The sequence below is a fragment of the Colossoma macropomum genome, unplaced genomic scaffold (assembly GCF_904425465.1).
Source record: "Colossoma macropomum unplaced genomic scaffold, Colossoma_macropomum, whole genome shotgun sequence".
Taxonomy (NCBI): Eukaryota; Metazoa; Chordata; class Actinopteri; order Characiformes; family Serrasalmidae; genus Colossoma; species Colossoma macropomum.
The window spans coordinates 29,899,132-29,921,821 of record NW_023494798.1 but is presented as its reverse complement, the minus strand read 5'-3'; the positions used below and the strand labels follow the sequence as shown (position 1 = coordinate 29,921,821).

The following is a 22,690-nucleotide window of genomic DNA, read 5'->3' as shown; positions in this document are numbered from 1 at the left end:
AAGGCCTATTATTTAGTAACTACAGGGACTTCAGTGGAAACTGGCTGAGCAAAACTATGTAACTCCATTTTTGTTTTGTTTTTAATTTTTATTTTTATGTGATTTAAAAAAACACATACACACATATTTACATATATATATATATATATATATATATATATATATATATATATACACACATAGCTTTTGACACAGTTTGAAAATGCCTGCTGCCCTTTACATTGTGTGAAAATTTCATGCTGAATGGAGCAAAAGAAATGGTCCAAAATTATTTGGAAACAATTCTGGTTCCATTGACTTACATTAAAAGTAAAGTATATTTTTGCTTCTTCTGTAAAGTTACCATTCTGGAGATATGAGATTTTGTTCCAACAGCAGCGATATATACAGGGAGATTCACTCGAAAGAGGCCCCGAATATTCTGTAATAACTCCTGTTAGGATGAAGCAATCTGAGCCAAAAACATACGCTACCTACCTTGACGTATGTGTAATTGATTGCATTACATGCGATGCTGTAAGTGATCTCTGTTTTCTGCCAGACACATGAAGGCGTACGGGGGTATGCGTCCGGACGTTGCACCCGGAGGTTAAAAGTCGCGACGGCTCTCTGGCGCCTACTTCAACACTCTGACGCAGGGGCATCCCGGCTTATTCAAAGCTCCATATACTGAGGAGCTCATTGCACATTGGTTCGTTCAGATTGCTTCATCCTAGCAAGAGTTATTACAGAATATTCGGGGCCTCTTTCGAGTGAATCTCCCATATATATATATATATATATATATATATATATATATATATATATGTGTGTAATCACTGTTATTATCACATAAAGGTATATACATATGTAACACCTAAGGGACACAGTACAGATGACCTCATGTTCTGAAATTGTATTAAAACACGTGGGTAAGTGTGTGTATGTGTGGACTTAGCATGCATGAGTGAACACATTAGGAAGTGTGGGTCAGTTTACATGAATAAAGGGCAAAGTGTGTGTGTGTGTGTGTGTGTGTGTGTGTGTGTGTGTGTGCGTGTGTGTTATGCCGCTGTGTCAAACATACTGGGGTGTGTGTGTGTTTAAACATGCAAATGTATGAGTGTGTGTGTGCTCTGTGTGAGCATGCTGGGAGAAGGTGTTTCTCTCCAGGCCGCTGCGCTGTCTTCACACACACTGCTCAGTGATGAATATTTGATAAGGACACTGAACATGAGCCTCCACACCTCCCACACAAGAGTCCCGACATGTACGAGGGGGCGATATGATGAACAGGGCTGCCACTATTGATTACTTTACTAATCAGTTACTCTGTGGAGTATTTTAATGTTTAATTAAGTAGTCAAAGTTTTGAAAATGAGGCTTAACAATACAAATGAATTTAACTATTACTGACCATGCAGAGCCTTTAAAAGACTCCAAAATAATTGACAGAGATAAGTTAGTAGATATTTCTTGAACATACTCAGAAAAAAGGTACTAAACTCTTATTTATTTATTTATACCAACACTCTCACTGGGGTGGCGCCCTCAACACTACATCTTCAGAAACGTTTTAGTTTAGTTATTTTTCTTTAAAAGAAGTTATGAAAAAGAACATATATGCACCTTCTCCCAGAAAAAAGTGAATAGTGTACATTAAACACTCATTTAAGATATACAGTTGGGCCTTAAGAGCCATGTTGTACCTTTGATAGTATATTGTTGGGGAGGGGGAGTCAAGTACCTGTGCAGTTTCCTTTTTTCTGATAGTGTAATAGAGAGAGTTGGTTGTTGTTCAAGGTCAATTTTATGTTTTTATTACAACATTTAATTCTGTTTAATTGTGCAATAATGACAGCCCTAATAGCAAAGCATCATTATTCATATTATACAGTGCTAACCCTAACACTACAATATACATTCACTACACGTTTATTTTCAAGAAGTGTAATTGTGATTATAAGGAGTTCATTTGTAGTCAATTAATTTATGTACAAAGAGTTCCTGTATGACTGAATGCTGTACAGGTCAAATGATAATTTCCATATATTTCTGTAGAAATGTATAGGAATAGTATTAATAGATCCTTAAAAACTTAATGTTTTTTAATATTGTACAACTTTTATATACCAACACTAAATACTATTTGGAGTGTCAGGTCTATAAAGAAAGCCCAAATTGATCTGCATTTGATTATAAGGCCTTGCGAAGAATGCTTTAGGAAGTTGATTGCTTATGTGTGCAAACATCCAGCAGTGGGAGCTCTCGCTGGTTTCACCTGTTGATAAAACTGCAAAAGGTGAAACACTGTGCTTTAGTTTTACTTCTTTTATTATTTTATAACAAAACAGACTAAAAACAACTAATATTTTAGATTGCGAACAAAAAACATCTAAAGAAATTCTGTGATTAAAGCCTTCTGTGACTAGACGCTAGAAGACTACGCTGCTCCTTCGGCACAAACCAGCTCACCTGTGATCAGATCTGTGCTGTGTGTGTGCATATTGTGGGACCACCAGACCTTACAGAACACTGATCAATTGCTTTTTTCAAGCAACAAGAGGTTTAGAAGAGGCTCCCAGGAGGCTTAGCTTAAACAAGGCCAGGGTTTCACTCTATGGATAGGAAGTAACTGGGCCTGATTAACTGGATGTAGTGTTGCAAAGCTTGTGAAACAGTGAATAAAAAAAATAAATCATTGTGCTCATAGAATTTTATCAGTAGTGTAAATTTGAGCGCAATATTTTAAAAGCCTGATTTGCAGTTTATTACAAAATTATTATCAATAGCATCAGTAATATATGCACTAACGATAAAACTAAAAAATAACAATACTATTACAAATAACTGGACACAACAACGCTTGGACTAAACTGAATGGACGTATCTTTATGTGCACAGTGATATAAAGAAATGCTGTGCCTATACGTTCTATTTAAAGACTTTTGCTTTATACTGCTATACTGCAAAGCAAAGCTTACCCAGTGCAGGAGAAGCTCATATAATGCAATATTATTGCTTAAGCAGCCGACTTTCACAGTCAGATCACTGTACAATCTCAAAAAAAATAAAGCTACATTTCTTTTTTTTCTTTTCTTTTAAACACTATAAAGCTTTCCCAAGATTTCCCATCTAGCCAGTAGGGGGGGCAGTGCACATCCTGCACGACCCCAGACTCCACTCACAAATACTTTTTGAAACAGATGTGTGAATTAGGGTGTGCTTCATGTAAATTATATGTATATGAGGACAAATTGAGGGGTACGTGTCTTTTGAGGGGTGTGTGTCTTTTGCAAATGATATGTAAATAAGGGACTCACACTCACCGCTTGTTTTGTTGTCGTACGACGGTTTCCTGAATCAGATGCGGAGTAGTTCATAGGGCATTCGGGATGATCAAATCACTCGTTTCTAAGCAACTGAATAAAGGCCATTGTGATTATATTGTGACTGTGGTAAGCTTTACAACATATAAACACATTATTGAACCTTTGATGCGATGTGGTTAAAGAAACCCATCTGGAGTGTCCAGGGTTGGTCAGCTTGCACACTTTTTTGTGATTTGTTGGAGAGCTTTTTTGCATGTTACGGCCTTCTGTGATCTCAGTATTACAAAGAGCAGTACTGTGATATTACAGTAGTACATATATTAGTGGTATTACAATGTACAATGGTACATTGCAGCTCTAGTCTGGATCAGTGATTGTCAAAAGTGTATTTTCTTTGTTCTCACAGATTCAACTCGTTTGTTGTTAAAGCCGTTTGTGAGTAATGTTTGAGAAGCACTGGTGTTGAGCTATACTCTCATATCATTTAAAACAAATTCAGAGTAAAATGTGCTGCTGGGAGCACTGAGTGTCCAGTGAAGACACTCTATAATATATTGAATTGACTTAATTGCATTATGTGGTAAGACTTTATTTGCAGTGGTCCTTTGTAGCTGATTAATAAACTCTTAACAGATTATCAGTAACACATCAATAGCATATCAGTGAAGTAGCAGTAGAGAAGCATCTGAATACATTGAAGTAAATATCTTGAAGATGTGCTGTTGAGACTTTACTTACATTAAGTAGATGTGTTGTTAATATGTTACTTCCATTACACAACACCTAACTTTACCAACCTTACCCAACACCTAACCCTCACCCTGGCCCTAATCCTTACTGTAATATTAACCTCAACCCAAAACCTAACCCTAGCCCTGGGCCTAATCCTAACCCTAACCTTAACCTCAACCCAAATCCTAATCCTAACCCTCAGATCACTGCTGTCAGGACAAAACCTCGTATCTCCAAACCGGTAACTTTACAGGAGAAGGAAAAAACGCACTTTACTTTTAATGTAAGTCAATGGAACCAGACTTTTTTCCAAGCAATTCTGGGCCGTTTCTTTTGGTCCATTCATGTTGAAATTTACATACAATATACAGGACAGTAGGTTTTTTAAAGTATGTCAAAAACTAAAAAACAACAAAAATGGAGATACAGAGTTTTGGTCCGACAGCAGCGCGATGTTTTCGACATGTTACTCAAAGTCTGTTGAATGTTTGTTTCATCTAAAAAGGACCACTCAAAATAAAGTGTCACCCAATATGTACTTAATTTCCACATTAATAAAATGCAATCGGCAGTTTTGTCTGTCAGCTTACATACTCTGGCAACATTTGTGTTTTGGAATATATTTTATTAATGTTCCTTTTCAGTACATATTAAGGGGTTTCAGTGCCATGAAAAAAGCCCTGGCCTTTGGTACCTTATCATCTGTAGTTATGATACAATAAAAACGGTACTGTGGGAATGCATTTTTAACTTGAGAGAAATATTGTATATATATATTGAAAATTGCTTGGAAATGATATATTAATTCTTTGTCTTTCATCAGTTCTGATCCTGGAACCGGTGGAAAGGGACGATCTGAGTGGAAAGACCCTAAAGATCACGGACTTTGGGCTGGCGCGGGAGTGGCATCGCACCACTAAGATGAGTGCAGCGGGCACTTACGCTTGGATGGCTCCGGAGGTCATTAAACTGTCCCTCTTCTCTAAGAGCAGTGATGTCTGGAGGTAAGAGAGCTTTAGGAGGCCTGGTTTCGAGCTGTTTACAGATTTGGTCCTGGAAAACCACAGCAACAGTGGAGTCGATTAGTTGTCATAGAATAAAACGTGGTTGTCACCATGGCATTTACTTAGAGAAAGTGCTCTATAACGTCAGTTTCAGTGAGAACAATACAGTTTGGTTGATTTTCCTGCTCAAGACAAGCTTGTTTCATCTCAGGTCAGTTAATTGCCAGGTTTAGTTGACAGGTTTAGTGCTAAAACGGAACAATTAAGCTGTACTGAATTGATGATCTCTGCTCTAATATATTCATATGATACCTACAGTCATTCTGACAGATTGCAGTACACTACAAGATGTATAGAGGGCGATATGACTTCTGTCGTTTAATTTCTCCATAAAAGAAGTTGCTTGCAGCACAGACAGAACTTTGAATGATGATGGAAAGAAAGCAACAAAAGGCATAACAGTTAGCTTAATCAAATACTCAAATAATAGTCAGCAGGTTCATTGTTTAAAGAAACAATGAGGTAATGGAGGGACACAACACTACAGAGTTTGCCGTTGATCCTGCTCTAATCCATTGTTTCTGAGCCTAGTTCTCAGAGTCTAGCGCATGCTTCATATTTTTGCTCTTTCCTAGCTCTCTGCACAACCAGGCCATTAACCTCTTGAAGAATGGAAGTTGGCTCAGATATTATGAATTTATGTAAACAAATAAAATATATGTTATTATCAGAGTAAATAGGACACTTGTCTTTCTGTGTGTTAAATATGGTCTCTGTGTTGAGCTGCTAGCGAGCAATGAGGGGTGAAAGAGGAGAAGTGAGACCCCCCTACTGTGAAACAACATCACACCTCTCCACAAAGGCAGCCATGCTGTACGACAGCGTTTAAGGGCCACTTGTAAAAAAAATAAAACCAATAGACTTCAAGAATAAAGTCGTAATATTTCGAGAATAAAGTCACAATATTTTGATAATAAAGTCATAAAGTTACAAGAATAAACGATATTTTGAGATAAAGTAGACTAATTGTAGGGGGGCTGCCATAATGCATTGGGAGGAGGTGCTACCTTCCTTTTGCAACCCTTTGCCTACAATATTGCGGCTTTTCCTGGTAACATCCCACTTTAATGTCGTAATTCTATGACTTTTTTTATAGAAATATTATGACTTTATTCTCAAAATGTCACACCGTATCACTTTTTATCTCAAATTTTCCGACTTTATTCTGGAAATATTATGACTTTATTCTCAAAATGTCATACTGTACGACGTTTTATCTCAAAATATTATGGCTTTATTCTCGAGGCCCTAAAACACCATCGTAATGGCGAGACAAAATGAACAACACTTCTGCAACTGTAGCTTTCTTCATATCAAAAAATCGTGTACAACTGCAGGAATAAATAGCATTTAAACACAATAAACACACATTTATAAATGTTGGCTTGCTCACCTACAGAGACAAAAATGTAGCTCAGTTGGTTTTGTAAATTATGCACATTTTCATCTGTATATATATTTTATCAATGGTGCTGAAAAAGAAGAAGTTCAACTGAGGAACTTCCTTCAGAAAAGGCACAAATTGCATTTTCCATTTATTTTTCAAAATTTCCATATACTTGAATGGTTAAGATGTAAACAGAGTCATTCAGAGTGTTTTGGTGTGAAATGCTCTGTTATAGAGAAACTTACAGAGTCAGAATTGTTGCTTTTGTCATTTTTGATGTCAGCAAGTGACAAGTGAAGCTTGTTGAATTATCTATATTGGCAATTCTGTCTAATTAGTTGAATGATTTTTCAAAATTTCTGTATAATTAAATGGTTAAGATGTAAACAGAATCATTCAGAGTGGTTTGGTGTGAAATGCTCTGTTCTAGAGAAAGTTACAGAGTCAGAATTGCTCACACTGGTGATGATAGGAACCAGACGTCTGAAGTTTTATCCCTCTAAAAGCCTCATTACATGAAGTTGCCTCAGTTGATCCCTGAGATATGTTTTACGATTGGTTTGAGATAAACCTTTGGCCTAAAACACATTTTTAAAGCTATTCACGGTAAAGGGTGCATGTAGGATGCTGTAAGGCCAAATCATTTGTAAAAGAAAACTTTTTTTTAGATTTAGCTCTGTTTTACCATCAGCAGCATTACATAAAAACTCAGAAGACGTGTAAGTTCACTGATCAATTTGGATCGTGAAGAAAAATGGCTATTTGCATTCTAGATATCACGACTCCTGGTTCCTATCACCACCACTGTAAAGAAAACCCAAGTTGGTAAATTTCTCTACAATTAACCATTTCACAGAAAACCACTCTGAGTGACTCTGTTTACACCTTGCTGTTTTAATTATGCAGAAATGTTTGACAATTTGGTGGAATTGCCCTTTAAGGACACTGAACAGCTGGTGCAGGTGTACTGTGAGCAAAGTTAGAGCAAAAATAAGGGCCATCTGATGGACCCAAGGGCCGGATGAAGAAACACTGCCTAGACACATCCAGTTGAGCTCATGAAGGGGCTACTAATTAGCTGTTGAATTTAATCAGATACATTAAAATAAGGCAAACATTAAACCCTGCGTAAAGGAAAGTACTTGTCACAGCCTTTTTTACCGATTTTGTTGTTTCTGGTCATCAGTTTTGGGGTGCTGCTGTGGGAGCTGCTGACTGGTGAGGTTCCCTATCGGGAGATCGATGCCCTGGCGGTGGCCTATGGAGTGGCCATGAACAAACTGACCCTACCTATACCCTCTACCTGCCCTGAGGCCTTCGCTCAGCTGCTGGGGGGTAAGATGACCACACACAGGATCACAGCTACGTGAAACTTTCACATCATCAGTACATCGTTCTTTTCTTGGTCCTCATCTCCTCTTTCTCATTGTCCAACCTGTTTTGGTTACTGAATAGCAGCCTTCTTAAGGCCACATCACACATACATAAGCCATGACAACTGACATAAACCTACATAAGCATTTATAAAGGCTTATTCCAACAAGGGTCAGTTGTCATAAAGGCTGCTTTTGTAAATTTATGACATCAGCAAGTGACAAGTGATGCTTGTTGGATTACCTATATGGGCCTTTTACCTAATTAGTTGAAACTGTGGTCTCACAGTAAAAAAAACATAAAAAAATAAGTATTCAGACCTCGGATATTTACAAGGATCATGTTATGATCTATTTAAGGTATTAGTAATTGGCTAAATATATACAAAATCATAATTCATAGTGTGCTTTCCATTGAATATCGTCAATAAATTATCGATGTTCATCTTAAATATTCCTCTTTGCCGTTTTGTTAGCTACTAACCAGGCGAGATTGTTATCTTGTTCGTTGTTCTAGTGACCAGCAGTCTGCAAACCAACCTTCAGGTTTAAAGGGTGAATTAGCAGTTCTACATTAACTCCATAGTTTAAGACCATTTATTGTTAAACTGTGTTGAACGATCAGCAGAGCTTTATTTTACTGTAAAGGAGGATTATTTTATTTTTACATATAAATCTAATTCTGCTGTGGAGCCACAACAGGACAGTAAAAGAGCCGCATGTTGCCGACCGCTGTCCTAACCACTAAATTTACACTTGTGAAAATAATACTTGTATTTTTAAAAATCTTTTGTTTTTAACATCTTTTTGTTTTCTTTTAAAGTGAAAATGGAAGATTTAGATTTATCATGAGGGTAATTTTTACAAAAAAAATACTTAAAATATGCTGTCCTAAAGAGTTTTAGTCCATGGGCAGAGCCTTATTTTAGCCACACTCTTGCATTTTAGAGCAGGAAGTGAGACTGCATCCCTGTCCCTCATGGCTACATGGTGAGCAGTTAGATCCCACTGAAGTAAATGTGTCCCAAAGTCTGAAAATGAATATTTTGTGCAATTCAGGAAACTTTTTGTGTTAGTAAACATTATGATTTTACTGTTTAACTGTTCAAAGCTGTGTCTGCATTTTTTTCTGCTCAAAATGAGCAAAAATTGAAACTCTACTGAAACAGTCACTACTGAAACATTTGGTAAAGTTTCGGTAGTGTTATGATTGCTTTGCTAGTGACAAAATGGAATATTCAATTATTTATTTTAATAAAATAAACATAATTAAGGTATAGGGTCACTCAAAGCAAAAGGATTTTAGTTTAAAGTCAGTTCAAAGTCTGAAATGTGTTTTGAACTTTGACTTTGAACCCATTCAGTAAAATGGCTCATCCCATTGCCACTCTGAACCGAGGGCTGCACAGTATATCATTAGTTAATCATTGCTGTGATATTGGCTTTGCAATACTGAGATCTCAGAAGGCTGCAATATGTAAATGAGCTCTCTAACAAATGACATATTTCTTTATTGTGTGCTGTGGACATTCTGACCAAACTCAGGCCAGTCTCATATCAACGGTTCACCAATATGCTTTTAATGTGTCTTGTGTCTTGTCTTGTCCATAACATGCAGCTGAACAGTACTCTGAACTCTCTCTCTCTCTCTCTTTCTGCCTCAAGAGTGTTGGAGCCCAAACCCACACAGCCGTCCTTCCTTCAGCAGCATCCTGAAGCGTCTGCAGGCCATCGAGCAGTCGTCCATGTTCCAGATGCCCCTGGAGTCCTTCCACTCTCTACAGGAGGACTGGAGGCTGGAGATCCAGCAGATGTTTGATGAGCTGAGAGCGAAGGAGAAGGTACGAGCATTGCTGCTGCTCCTCTCTGTCAGAAATGTAGCACAGTCGCACGTCAGATGAAAGGCTCTGCAGATACTTGCCAAGTAGGCCACATATTGTATAAGGGGATTTCTTATTCGTAGACTGTTAGAGTTTTTTCTGTTGCTTTCATAATGTCAGCTTTAATGTTAGTCCTGGAAACACTAGATGTATAATTTTATTTTAAGTTTTCAAATTTTCTGCCAAATTCAGTAAAAGTAAACAAAGTCTTACAGAGGTGAAATACTTCACTGTAGAGAAACTTGACAACTTGGATTTTATTTACAGCAGCGGTGATGGAGACCAGGGGGCAAAATATCTACAACACAGCCATTTTATTTACTATCCAAAACCACCAGTGACCCTACACATGTCTTTTTATTATTATTATTAAGCGACCCTTATTAGTCCCACAACGGGGGAAATTCCACCTCTGCACTTGACCCATCCGTGCAGTGAAACACCACATACACACTAGTAAGTGCACAAACACTAGGGGGCAGTGAGCATACTTGCCCAGAGTGGTGGGGGTTAGGTGCCTTGCTCAAGCTCTTGAGTCATGTACTGTCAACTCAGGGGATTGAACCAGCAACCTTCTGGTCACAAGGCTGGTTCCCTAACCTCCAGCCCATGACCGCCCTCGGGAGAAGGGTGTGGAGAAGGGTGTGACTGCGGAGCCGCAGATTTATGAGTTTTAATACAGTGGAGTCCAAAGGTGTGAGACCACACTGAAAACAAAGAAAAGACTTGACATTTAAAATGAAATTCTCAAATTTCTTCACTGTTTTCTAGGTCTTTATTTGTGAAATTGACTATGTTAAGGCATTTGTTAAAAAATAAAAGATTTTTTTTTTGTCATGTCTCTTCCGTTGAAACACATTCAGAAGATTATCAGGCGAATGTGTTTGACTGATTAGAGGTTTTGCACATATTTATGGAGTTCATGCCAGCTTAAGCACACTTATTCATTAAAGCAAAAAGGGGGACATACCAAAAACTAAGAAATTCTAAAATTCACGTAAACCTTAAACTATTCTGTTTTCATCAAATTGCTAGATGATAATATCATTTGTGTTGATAGATTTTGAACTAAATTAGAATGGAGTGCAAAATCGAAGCATTTCAGGAGCATTTTCACCGTTTTCTCAGACTTACAGAGCCGACTGTATGTAACGGTAAAATGGTCGAATGTTAATGATAAAATAGTGGTAGATCTGAAAAATACAATTGTTTAGTTTTCTTCAGTTTTCTTCATGTTCTGTGCGTAACTCCACACTGAATACATTTTTAAAAATATATTTTAGGCCAAAACCTTTTTTTATAAAAATTGTCACAGAGCAATGTCTCTGGCATCAGGCAATGTACTCATAACCACTTCGTGTGACAGCTGTGACAGCTTTTAGAGACATTCCAGAGAAAGTGTTAGACGTCTGGTTCCTGTCACCACTGTAGTGAACAATAATGACAAATTCACATCAAACCAGTCTAAATGGCTTTGTTTACAACTTAACCTGTAGTCACGCAGTCCAAAGTTTGAAAAAGTGGTGGAATTACCCTTTAAGAGTTATTCAGTAACTACCGTGAATTATTTAGTAACTAGAAATCAACTTATAAGTTATTTCTGTAGTTATGAGAGTGAGGAAAAACTGTGGCTCCTTTAAGGAGTTTAAGAAGGCATCCAATGAATGAGCATGTTATGACTCAGTGGGGATTAGCAGTAAAAAACAATTGCGTTTAATAAAGTCTGATTCATTAACCCAGTTAAAGTCCTGCGTCTGATTAGAGCCTTCAATTCCCTGCTAACACATCAAATCACGTTCATTTCCCGAATCTCACATTACTCTCCTTTGCTTACTTTCATTGTGTATAGTCCGTTAGTACTTCAGCTGCTGTTACACTCAGCACTGTTTAAATAACCGCTCCCTGTTCTCCTCCCTCAGGAGCTGCGTTCTTGGGAGGAGGCGCTGGCTCGGGCTGCGGAGGAGCAGAGGGAGCAGGAGGAGCTGCTGAGGAGGCGCGAGCAGGAGCTGGCGGAGAGAGAGATCGACATTGTGGAGAGAGAACTGAACATCATCATCCATCAGATGTACCAGGAGAAGCCACACGTCAAAAAACGCAAAGGGCACTTCAAAAAGAGCCGGCTTCTCAAACTGGGCCGGGACAGCAACTGTATCAGCCTGCCCTCTGGTGGGTCAGAAGAAAAATGCACCTGCACTTAAAATAGAAGTTTTAGAATCAAGGTTGAATTTGTTATTCTTTTTTTCTTTTCATTTGTGACATATATGAGGGTCAATAGACATTCATCTTTTTTTGTAAGCAGTTACAGTTCATCTCTGTCCTGAGAAAACTTTATAACTCCCTTTGTTTACACCTTTTAACAGTGCCAGCTCCCCTTTACGTTGTCTGAGCATTTTAATGAGGAGTGGACTAGTAGACATTTCTAGTAGAACATCTTTTAAACTTTCATTAACACTTCACTGCGTGATGTTGCCATATGGCAACGAGTATTTCTGTTTATTTTTTGGCAACTGAAACCAAAGGCTTTATATTTAAAACAATATAATTTTTTTCTGATCATGCACTATGTTTTGCAGTCCAAATTTTTTTCACATCATGGTGAGCCTTATAAAGCACACTTAATGTGTGTATATTTCACTTCAGAGGAAAAAACTAAAACATGATTTGTGGGAAGTTACTATTAATTTTCTTTTATTAATTAAACCAGTTTAGATGCTATTGGCTTTATGTAAAATAATATTGCAGCTGTCCAAAGAAAAACAAGCATCTCCAAAATAGTAACTTTACAAGAGAGAGCAAAAACACTCTTTACTTTCGGTGTAAGTTGTGAAGAGATTTTATTCCAAGCATTTTTGGGGCATTTCTATTGGTCCAAGCTTCATGACATTTTCACCCAATGTAAACGGCAGCTGCGGCGTTGCCATATGGCAACAGCATGCAATAATATAATTGCAATCTACAGTGGAGAGGGAATGACTACATTACCACTGTGAACATCATTTCTTACAGTCCAAGCTGATTTTTAGTTAATAATTATAATTATAATGAAGCATGTGACTCCTATTGTACAAAGTTTGCAGTTCTATAATTGTATGCTGTTGCCATGTGGCAACAAAATGCAACACACCCCTCAAAATATTGTTTTATATCTTTCTTTTAATTATGTCATTTTAAATAAGAACAATCATGAAAACATTTTTATGTATATTTTATAATTCATGCAGTAACAGTTAATTGGCAAAGAATATTCATTCTGTACATTTGCCGAGAGGTTTTTATGTGTCAGTGATGAATTGCAAGCACAAATGATCAAGGTCTGTTTCAGGGCTTACAGATATTCTTATAGTTGTGTGTTTGTCCAGGAGTGACCGAGCTGTTTTTCTTGTGCAGATTTTGAGCATAAGATCACAGTGCAGGCCTCTCCCAGTGTGGATAAGAGGAAAACTCAGGGCAGTGAGAGCACCACTCCTCCGGCCAGTCCCGGGGTCATCCCCCGCCTCAGGGCCATTCGCTGTGAGTACATATATTAGAGCAGCAGTCCAGCTTTAGAAGTCTACATTTGTGTTCTATTTCCAGCTTAAAGTATACCTGAGCTCAAATGCTGATTACCTGCCTTGTGCTGGACGTTCACAACACAATTAGTTTTAACCATTTGCCTCTTCACAATTCACACAATTGGAACCGATTAATGGCACTGATGATCTGTTGGTGTGAGAGCCTTTCATCTCTAGCCTTCCAGTCTAGCAGCGTAGTGGTCAGAGGCCTTCAAACATGAATTTTACGACTCAAAACGTTCATGAATTCTGTTGTGTGAGATGGTCAGTGTGGTTCAGGCACTAGTCAGTGAAAAAGGTGTAGGGACTTGTATGGGCAGTGAGAGAGGTGCTGCATGCTGAATACTGGCAAGTGCACAAATGCCTCTGTACTATCACTGTTAGAAATAAAGGTTCTGTGCAGGTACATTTTTCGCTCATCAAGGTACAAACTATGTAAATGTTCCTTCAAAGGAACAACAGTGGTTTTAAGGTCCGACTGTGAACCTTAAATAAGTTTTTCCAGGTGAAAAGTTCGTATTTGAACATTTTCATAACCGAATGCTTTAAAACAGAACAGTAAAATAAAAGCCTGGAGACGAGACGGGGTGTGTGGAGTCAGTACAGCTTAGAAAATATAATTTCAGTGGATTATGGTACAGTTATGTTCCCTGACTGAAGGTACTGAGATGTACCCTTGAGGGACCACCCCAGTGACAAGAGACAGTGACAGTTTAGTACCTTTATCTCTGGGAGTGTACGGGGTGGGTGATATGGCAGAAATATAATATCACAATACCTCAGGAGATGATGTCAGTGCATGATATGTTTCTGTTAAGTTGGAACAAATGAAACGTTTTAAATTTAAATTCAATTAAAAAAAACTAGTACAAATTATTTTTTATGTAACTTTCTGATTTAAAGTTAAATTATGTCAATTAATATCAAATAAAGAGGCCTATGCACTTTTATTAATGGAACATGCAGCTGTCCAGTGTTGTCCAGAAACGCATATTGTGAAATAAGTTTGCACAGTTTGCATCTTCTCTACTCTTTTTATGTTCATAAAAGCACAAACAAGTCTGTTTTAGTTATAGTTGCATTTGTGTCACAGGAAAATGGTGCGATTGGGATTTTTACATTGCTGAAACTCGATATGTGTGTTATACCCTCTCTTTGCCTCATTAAAAATGGGTAAAAGACTGATGTTAAGAATAAGATGCTCTCTGTTTTCAAAATCTGCTATGTTTATGTATTGTGTGCCAATTTTAGGTGTGTTCAAAACTAAAACAGAGCCAAAATGTGGACTAGCCTGGGATTTCTGAGGTCTAGATTGAAAATCTCAGTCCTGTAGTTGGTGTCATGGCCATAGAAGGACTATTAGGTGGTTTTTGTTTGTGAGAAAAATGTTTTTTGAAAAAATCACTGCTGTTACACTTTGCAGTGAACAAAAGTCTTCAAGTATGTTTTGCCAGCTGAACATTTTCCCCTCAAAGTTACTGGTTCCTCTGAATTGCGAGGTCATTAAAGAGTCAAATAATGAATGTTGCTGCATGCAAGCCAACACTGCTGTGTATGGAAATGACATTAAGACTGGCAACCTCACCAGAACACCCCCCACACACCAGCAAGGTTTGTTAAATCTGGTAGTTAAATTGCTTTCCCAGTTTGAGTAGCTGGTCTTGGTATATAACAATGTTGGGGTTTAATAGTAGACTTAACTTTCATGTGCCATCATTTCTATGAGCACTGGTGTTAGCCTTGCAGAATGGATGCAGCAATATTCATAATTCAACTAATTAACAGCCTAATAATTCAGAAAATGTAGTAATATTTTGGATGTAGAAAAAATGTATTAGCTTTGAAACATTCTTGCTTACCACACGATATGACAGCATTCATTTTTCTCATAGGGAAAAACTGCCATGACTCAGAGTTCCTAATATGGGCATGACATCATCTACAGAGTGACTTATGACTTCAGAAGTCTATGGATCCTGTAGTCTACAGCCCATGCGTCACACTCGGGGCCCTGCGGGCCAAGTAAGACCCTGTGGCACCACCCATTTCGGCCCATGAAATGATTTAATTTTCTGTTATTATCAGCCTGTTTTACCCTGAGCTGCACTACAGTCCCCAGCATGCACTACAACATAATGTGCGTTTTAACCACCTTTCTCCAGCAACAATCTATGGGCGGCTACACAAAAAGAAAAGATGCCTGGTGTCTGGTTCAAGCAAATAGGCAGTTTTGAAAAACCTTCCTCCTGGGGACATTTAAAGGGGTTTAGCAATAATCTGTAACTGATGTCGCTTATTGTTTTATAGAAAACAATTTATTTTTATTTAAATTTTTTTTTGAATAGTTCAAGTGTTCAGTGCTTATTTAACTGCTGTAGTTTTGGCATATTTTGAATAAACAATAGGGCAGTTGGGGTCATGGCAAAATATTAAGTAGAAATGAAAGAAAAACACTGCTGACCCACAGATTTTTTGAGATTTTTTAATATGGCAATTTTTTTTAGTGGTTGAGTTTGGTTTACACATTTAAACTCTCTCTTTTCTGACACAACCCATGAAGAGTTTGTCATTTAGCCAGTGAGTGAAATCAGGGGTTCAGTTAGGGAAAATCTGTGCAGCATGAGGTCTGATTATTTAAAGATGTACCATGATCTTGTTTAAAAAGAGCAAATGGAAGTACAGCTGCAAACCTCCTTAAACCAGAACATCTTGCTCCAGTCATGAAATGTGGATTAACACATTGCTCTTTTGTCTTGCAGTGACCCCCAGTGATGGCAGGAACACGTGGGGGCGTACGGCTGTGTGTAAGAAGGAAGACCTGGCGGGGACCAAAAAGAAGGGGCGTACTTGGGGTCCCAGCTCCACCCACCAAAGAGAGCGTGTGGGGGGAGAGGACAGGTAAACATAGCACCACACATATGTACATAATGGCAGATGAGTTTTGAATTCGCTTTGAGGCAACACGTTTCTGGACCTCCATGGCTGCGATTTGACCACTTCTGCTGTATTTGTGCAGGTTGAAGTCACTTGGGGAGGGGAAGGTGTGGTCCTCCAGCGCCCCTAATCTGGGAAAGTCTCCAAAACATGTCCCTATAACCGCCGGCTTCTCCAGTCTCAGTGAGATGGGTGAGTTTCCATTTCATAAGCCAGGAACCTGCATTCTTGAGCCCTTGATGACCTCTCTTAGGTATATTTGATGATATACAAGCATGAACGGCTGATTCGCTGTCATCAGGAACTGCATGGAAAACGTCTGTTTTAAAGAATGACACTGTTAATAAAGCAATAAATGAAAAATCGAATTTGCCCAATTCTTAAAAATTTGATTTTGAGGATAACAGGATGTCAGACAGTGTCAGAAAGCACTTAAATAAGTCTGTTTGAAAGTACTCAACAACTTGACCTTGTTTAGCTTCCAAGTGTACAACTGAAAAAAGCAAACTGTAAATGTAATTTTTCACCTATTCCTTTAACACGTCAAACCTCTGTTTTCCTGTACTGAGTTATATAAACTGGTTGTGTGAAAATAATAATACTTCTCTCATCTGTCTTTTCCTGTGTTTGTTTGCCTGTAGAGGAGCACTGTGAGTTTGAGGAGCGCTTGGCTCCGGAGGGCAGCAGCAACGGGGCGACAGAGGAAAGCAGCCACACGTGGGTGGGCGTAGGGCCGGGCGTCGGCTCCCAGGATTCTTCGCGGCGCTGCAGTCAGAGGAAGAAGAGTGACCTGCTGCTGCTGGGCTGCGCCTCCATCCTGGCCTCTGTCGGCCTTGGCGCAGACCTCCTCCAGCTGGGACGCCTGCAGGTACAGGAGGAGTAGCCTCACTTTTCACAAGCTTCAAAATTCAATAAGCAAATATGCATTTTCAGTGCACCTGCTGTCAGTTTAGAAATCATATTGCCAGCACAGATGTCTGAAGTTTTAGACTAATTTCTAGTCAAAACAGCCATTAAGTATTTCATTTTTCAGCATCAGGAAAAAAACAGATCCTAAATTTTACAGAAAATTACACAAAAGCCTCAACGACTAAATATAATACAAACATTTTTCAGTATTTTGTGTGTCCATCGTTTGCCTTTAGTACAGTTTCTGTTCTTTTCAGGAGACTTTCTTTAAATTTTAAAAACAAAGAAATCTGCAGGGGTATTTATCCACACCTCCAAAGTTCAGTCTTAGAAGTTGGTTATATTTTCTGCTTCTCATGATGTGAGTAGTACCAACATTCAGTGATGCTGAGGTCTGGACTCTGGTGGTGGTCAGTCCATTGTTTTGAGAACACCAGCAGCTCCTTTGTTTGATAAGTACGTCTTGATCCTGAATGCGTTTCCTCCTTTTTTCCTGACACTGAAAAGTTATTAGTAAAAATTAATATTTAAAAAAAATTAAAAATCAATATGTTATAATATTAAAATACATTATTTTATAAAATAGAAAATAATATTTTAAAAAAAAATGTTTAATTTATAGCTTGTACTTATTGGCTTATTGTTTTGACTGGAAATTATTAAATAAACAAAAGGATGGACTGAATTTTTTCACAGTATTGTGCAAAAGTGTGAATCACTTACGTTACTAATTTATGTTATTTTATAGACAATAATAACTAATAATACAATACAGATGTAATTTTATAGACTAGATTTTTATTTAATATTTAAATTATCTGTGGAACCGTAGGCCATTACATGATAAGTAATAGACAGTAATTATATATTTACAGTAATTTGAATTATGGTTAAATAGCAGTAATTCCAATAGCTTTTGCGTTTGTACTGATGTGTTCCTGTGTACAGGTGAGTCAGGACGAGCAGGACGTGCGTGAGGAGCAGAGGAGGAAGAAGGAGGGGCTGTTCCAGCGCACAGGGCGATTCCGCCGCAGCACGTCCCCGCCCAGCCGCACGCTGTCACTGTCTCTGTCGCACAGCCGTCACCATGACTCCGCCCTGCCGTGCCTGGACCCCTCCCCCTCCGTCACACTCCTCTCTCTCTCCTCCCTGTCCGACTGCAACTCCACCAAATCCCTGCTGCCGTCCGACCCTGACGACCTGCTGCCGACCCCCAGCAGCTCCCTCCCCGCTGTCTCCCCCGCACCAGCTCTCAACCCCCTGCTGGACCTGCGGGCCGAAAGCTTCAAGCGGGAACCCAACCAATCCCTCACGCCTACGCACGTCTCTGCGGCAATGGCCCTGAACCGCGGGCACCGGCGCACGCCATCCGACGGGGCAATCCGACCGCGAGCACAGACGGTGGTGGGGCACCGGCGCACGCCCTCGGACGGTAGCATGCCCATCCCACCTCCTCCCACCACCACTGCTGCACCACATACAGGTGAGTCACAGGGGCCTGTTGAAGTCTTCGCACATTGGCAGTGCCATATAACTCTTCAGCCCCAGTATTATTACATTATAAAGGTTTATTCAATAATTACTGTGACATTAATATGTAATTATGGTGTGGTGTGGTTGGTATAGTGTAGTGGGTAACATCTCTGCCTTCTATGCTGTAGACCGGGGTTCAGTCCCCTGCCTGCGCAAGCACCCTACACTATACCAATAGGAGTCCATGGGCAAGACTTCTACCTACCTGTGTAAAGTGATAAAATTGTAAGTTGCTCCGGATAAAAGCGTCTGCCAAATGACGTAAATGTAATGTAAATGTACGTTATGTAGTTATGAAAGTGTGGAAATGAATCTGCTGACAGAAAACAGTTTAAAGAGGATATAATATGATACAGTCACAAGAATACAACAATCCAACCACACAGTCATATACAGACGTTTAAAAACACTACACCCCAGTCAGATTATCAGTTTTGTTGTGAAGTTAATACATGATCTACAGAGAACACACTTAAATATGGCATTTTTTCTGCTAATTTTAGTGCACAGTTTCTGTTTATTTGCTGAATTTAACATATTCAGAAAAAATGAAAAATATAAAATGTGCCATAACTTTTGCAGAGGCAACATTTTATGTTTTGTTTTTCCCAACATGTTAGATTATCAAATAAACCATAATTGTGCATTAAAATGTTCTCTGTAGAAGACGGGTTCTAATGTGATTAGAAAATCAATTAAACAATAACTTAGGAATAATTATTGTCTGCTGTACCATTTAAGGCAAGACACTATAGGTGAAAATGACCATTTTGGTCCTGTCAGTAATTTTTCTGATTTTTGAATAAATTGGATCTATAACGTCTTAAACTGCAGTCAGAAATAGCAAAACTCCACAGAGATATGTTTATATGTTATACTATTTCACTATTTTCTTTTATTTTATATAAAAATTAATAAAGGCTTAGCTCTGCCCAGACTTGGTCCAACCACATTGTGTCGTCTATCACTAAAAGCTTTACAGTTTAACCATAACGTTTCAAAATTCTCATGCAGATTTCTCATGTTCAGAACCAAAAATCTGAGCCTCTAGAGTGCAATTTCACATGCTCATTCCTAACCTGTTCTGAAGAAGATCACAGAAGGATTTGATAATATATTACTCATAGCTGGATGTAGGCTAGATTTTGTCCTACAAAATAGTCTAAAATATTTTATTAACATTTTATAATGTTAATATATTATAAAGACCATAATAATCTGGTCTGTAAGAATTGTTCTCTGGTGTTTGTCTTCATAATGAAATCAGCATTTTAATTCCAACATCATCCAAAGGATAGATCTTCAGTTTATAAAAATATGCAAATACATGCATATTTGATTAGATAATGTCTCATTCGCATACCTAAAGGTCACTTTTGGGAAAACTTGAAATGCAACAAATACTTGTAAGACTATCTGTAATCAACTGGCAGAGATTCTTTGTGATATCTGCTGTTTTTAAAATGCCCCTGTAGTGTCTCGCTTTAAATGTCATGACATAATTACAAAGTTGTGCAGTGAATACATTTACATTCACTTTACATTTGATTTACATTCTGTATTAACAGGTTTGAGTCTGCACTTATTTTGGTACTTATTGTTGATAAAAATGTGATACAAATATAAAGGATGGTTTTTCTTTTCACAAAATCAGGCAACGATTTCTTTTCATCAGTCATAAAATAGTCATAAAGTCATAAAATATCTCTTACAGACACAAACCTGGTATGGATTGAACTGGAATGTGCACTTCCCACAGAATTATCCACTTTTTTTAATGAGCTCTGAATGAGAAATATGTACCACTTCAGAAAAAGACTACCCTTATAAAGTGTTTATGAATGGTTTAAAATGTGTTTATTAATGATTATTAATTAGGCCATAGACACCTTAAAAAGCATGAATAAGCAGTTATAACACACAAATAAAAGGGGCAACAGTGATCTGTTATTTGCCTAATAGTGAACATGCATTCATTTATATACACACATAAAAATTATGGTTCTTCAAAGGTTCTTTAGTATAGAAAATGGTTCCATATAAAACCATGAACACTCAAAGTACCCTTTGCATGATTGAAGGGTTCTTTGTGTCATGAAAGCGTTCTTCACATTAATGGAGAATGTGCTGTAGATGGCTCTATATAGAACCTTTTTGAAAAAGGTTCTATATAGCACCAAAAAGGGTTCTTCTATTGTAACGGTGTCAGGCTTGTTACAATAGAACAACCCTTTTTGGTGCTATATAGAACCTTTTTCAAAAAAGATTCCATTCTCCATCAATCTGAAGAACCATTTCATGAAGAAAAGAACCCTTCAATCATGCAAAGGGTTCTTTGAGTGTTCATAGTTTTATATGGAACCATTTTCTATACTAAAGAACCTTTAAAAAACCAGCATTTTTAAGTGTGTAGTTAAACCGCAATTCGTGCTGGTTGCTTATCTTACTTTGTCTTCTCATGTTCCAGCTTGTGTTTTTCCCTTTAGATAATGTGTTATAACTGTTTACTAATGATTTTTAAGGTGTTTATGACCTAATTAATAACCATTAATTAACTAATTTTAAACCATTCATAAACTGCTTATAAGGGTAGTCTTATTCTAAAGCAGTACTGATTAATAATATCAAATTACAGCATGCTTCTGTTATCTCTGACAGTATCTGTGATGTTTAAGGGTAATCAGTTCAACAGGAGGCTCTAAAGTCTCTTATTTTGCTGTTGCTGCTGAGTAGCGTATAAAGCAGCACATCTTTGTTGTGTTTTCTCTCAGGTTCTCGTGACACTCTGGATATCCCTCGTCTGCCTGACCCATCTACGGTCTTCCCCCCAGCTCATCGGCGTAAACCACCCCCACCCATCACAGTTCCTGCCCAGGAGGGACACACCGGCACCCTGGAAAGGCCCAAGACCCTGGAGTTCGCCCCTCGTCCTCGGCCCACGCCGGTCAGGGCGCGGCCGGACCCCTGGAAGCTGTCGTCTCTGTCCCGGACACTCAGCTCGTCGCCGGGGAGCAGCTGCGACAGTCCCCTGGGCTCTGGGGACAGCGGGGTCAGCGCAGGGGTCAGCGCCACCCGCCAGACCTTACTGGACATGGACATGGAGGGGCAGAGCCAGGACAGCACCGTGCCTCTGTGTGGGCAGCACCCTCAACCCACGCTGTGCGGACAGCACTTCTCATAGAAACACAGGGAGACTGTTACCTGGGGTCAAAGCACTGACCAGTATACTTTACATGGCCAGCACTTTCTATAGAGCCTTTCAGCCGGGCTGTTATATTAACTTTGCGGTGCAGGCCTGTAGACGGGCCATTTTTGGTGGATCTCTAATAGATTTAGGGATCAAAATTAATCCGAAACTCAGAAAATAAGAATGAATCACCACTGACATTACACTTTAGCCAATCACTGTTTTCAGAAGGGGTCACTCATTCACAGCTTTTGCCATATAGTGAATTGAGTTGAGGATGACCAAAACATTTGACACCTCCACAAAATGACGGGTTATGTACAGTCGTATGCAAAAAGGGCATGGTTTTGTTGGTTTTCTAACAAGTTCCTCTACAGAGAACAGGCTTCTGCACATTGTAATGCATGGTTACTGTTGATTTGCTAAATTTAACATTATCAACATCATTATCTTTAACCGCTTAGTCCAGATAAGGTTGCGGTAACAGTCAGGAGAGCAGAGAATCACAGACGACCCAGTGCCCCGCAACTTCCTCCAGCTCAGTCTAGGGGACCCCGAGCCACTACCAGGCCAATTTATAAGATATAATCCCTCAGCGGGTCCCAGGAGTCTTGTCGTAGTAGGCCGTGCCTGGTAAACCCCCACCGGGTTGCGGCCAGGCGGCGTCCTAATCAGACGCCCGAACCACCTCAACTGGCGCCTCTCAATGTGGAGGAGTAGCGGCTCTACTCTGCGCATCTCCTGGATGACCGAGCTCCTCTCCCAGTCAAGTAGAGTGTAGCCCACCACCCTGCGAAGAAAGCTAATTTCCACCACTTGTTTTCCCACA

At 38.9% G+C, this 22,690-nt stretch overlaps 1 protein-coding gene across 2 annotated transcripts in view; it reads left to right on the top strand.

Moving 5' to 3' along the window:
* map3k10 (mitogen-activated protein kinase kinase kinase 10) overlaps positions 1–22,259 on the top strand; it is a 65,612-nt gene extending 43,353 nt beyond the window's left edge. Inside the window, exons 3-13 of one of the 2 annotated variants that reach the window (XM_036585015.1) lie at positions 4,867–5,047; positions 7,681–7,829; positions 9,533–9,708; positions 11,667–11,913; positions 13,135–13,257; positions 16,058–16,196; positions 16,315–16,424; positions 16,874–17,100; positions 18,090–18,624; positions 18,803–18,899; positions 21,446–21,580. In XM_036585015.1, coding sequence (XP_036440908.1) covers positions 4,867–5,047; positions 7,681–7,829; positions 9,533–9,708; positions 11,667–11,913; positions 13,135–13,257; positions 16,058–16,196; positions 16,315–16,424; positions 16,874–17,100; positions 18,090–18,624; positions 18,803–18,852 — 1,937 coding nt within the window. In that variant the 3' untranslated portion in view covers positions 18,853–18,899; positions 21,446–21,580. Of the gene's footprint in view, positions 1–4,866; positions 5,048–7,680; positions 7,830–9,532; positions 9,709–11,666; positions 11,914–13,134; positions 13,258–16,057; positions 16,197–16,314; positions 16,425–16,873; positions 17,101–18,089; positions 18,625–18,802; positions 18,900–21,445 lie in introns of both variants that reach the window. The other variant, XM_036585014.1, reaches the window with a different exon arrangement.
* Positions 22,260–22,690: the final 431 nt, after the last annotated feature.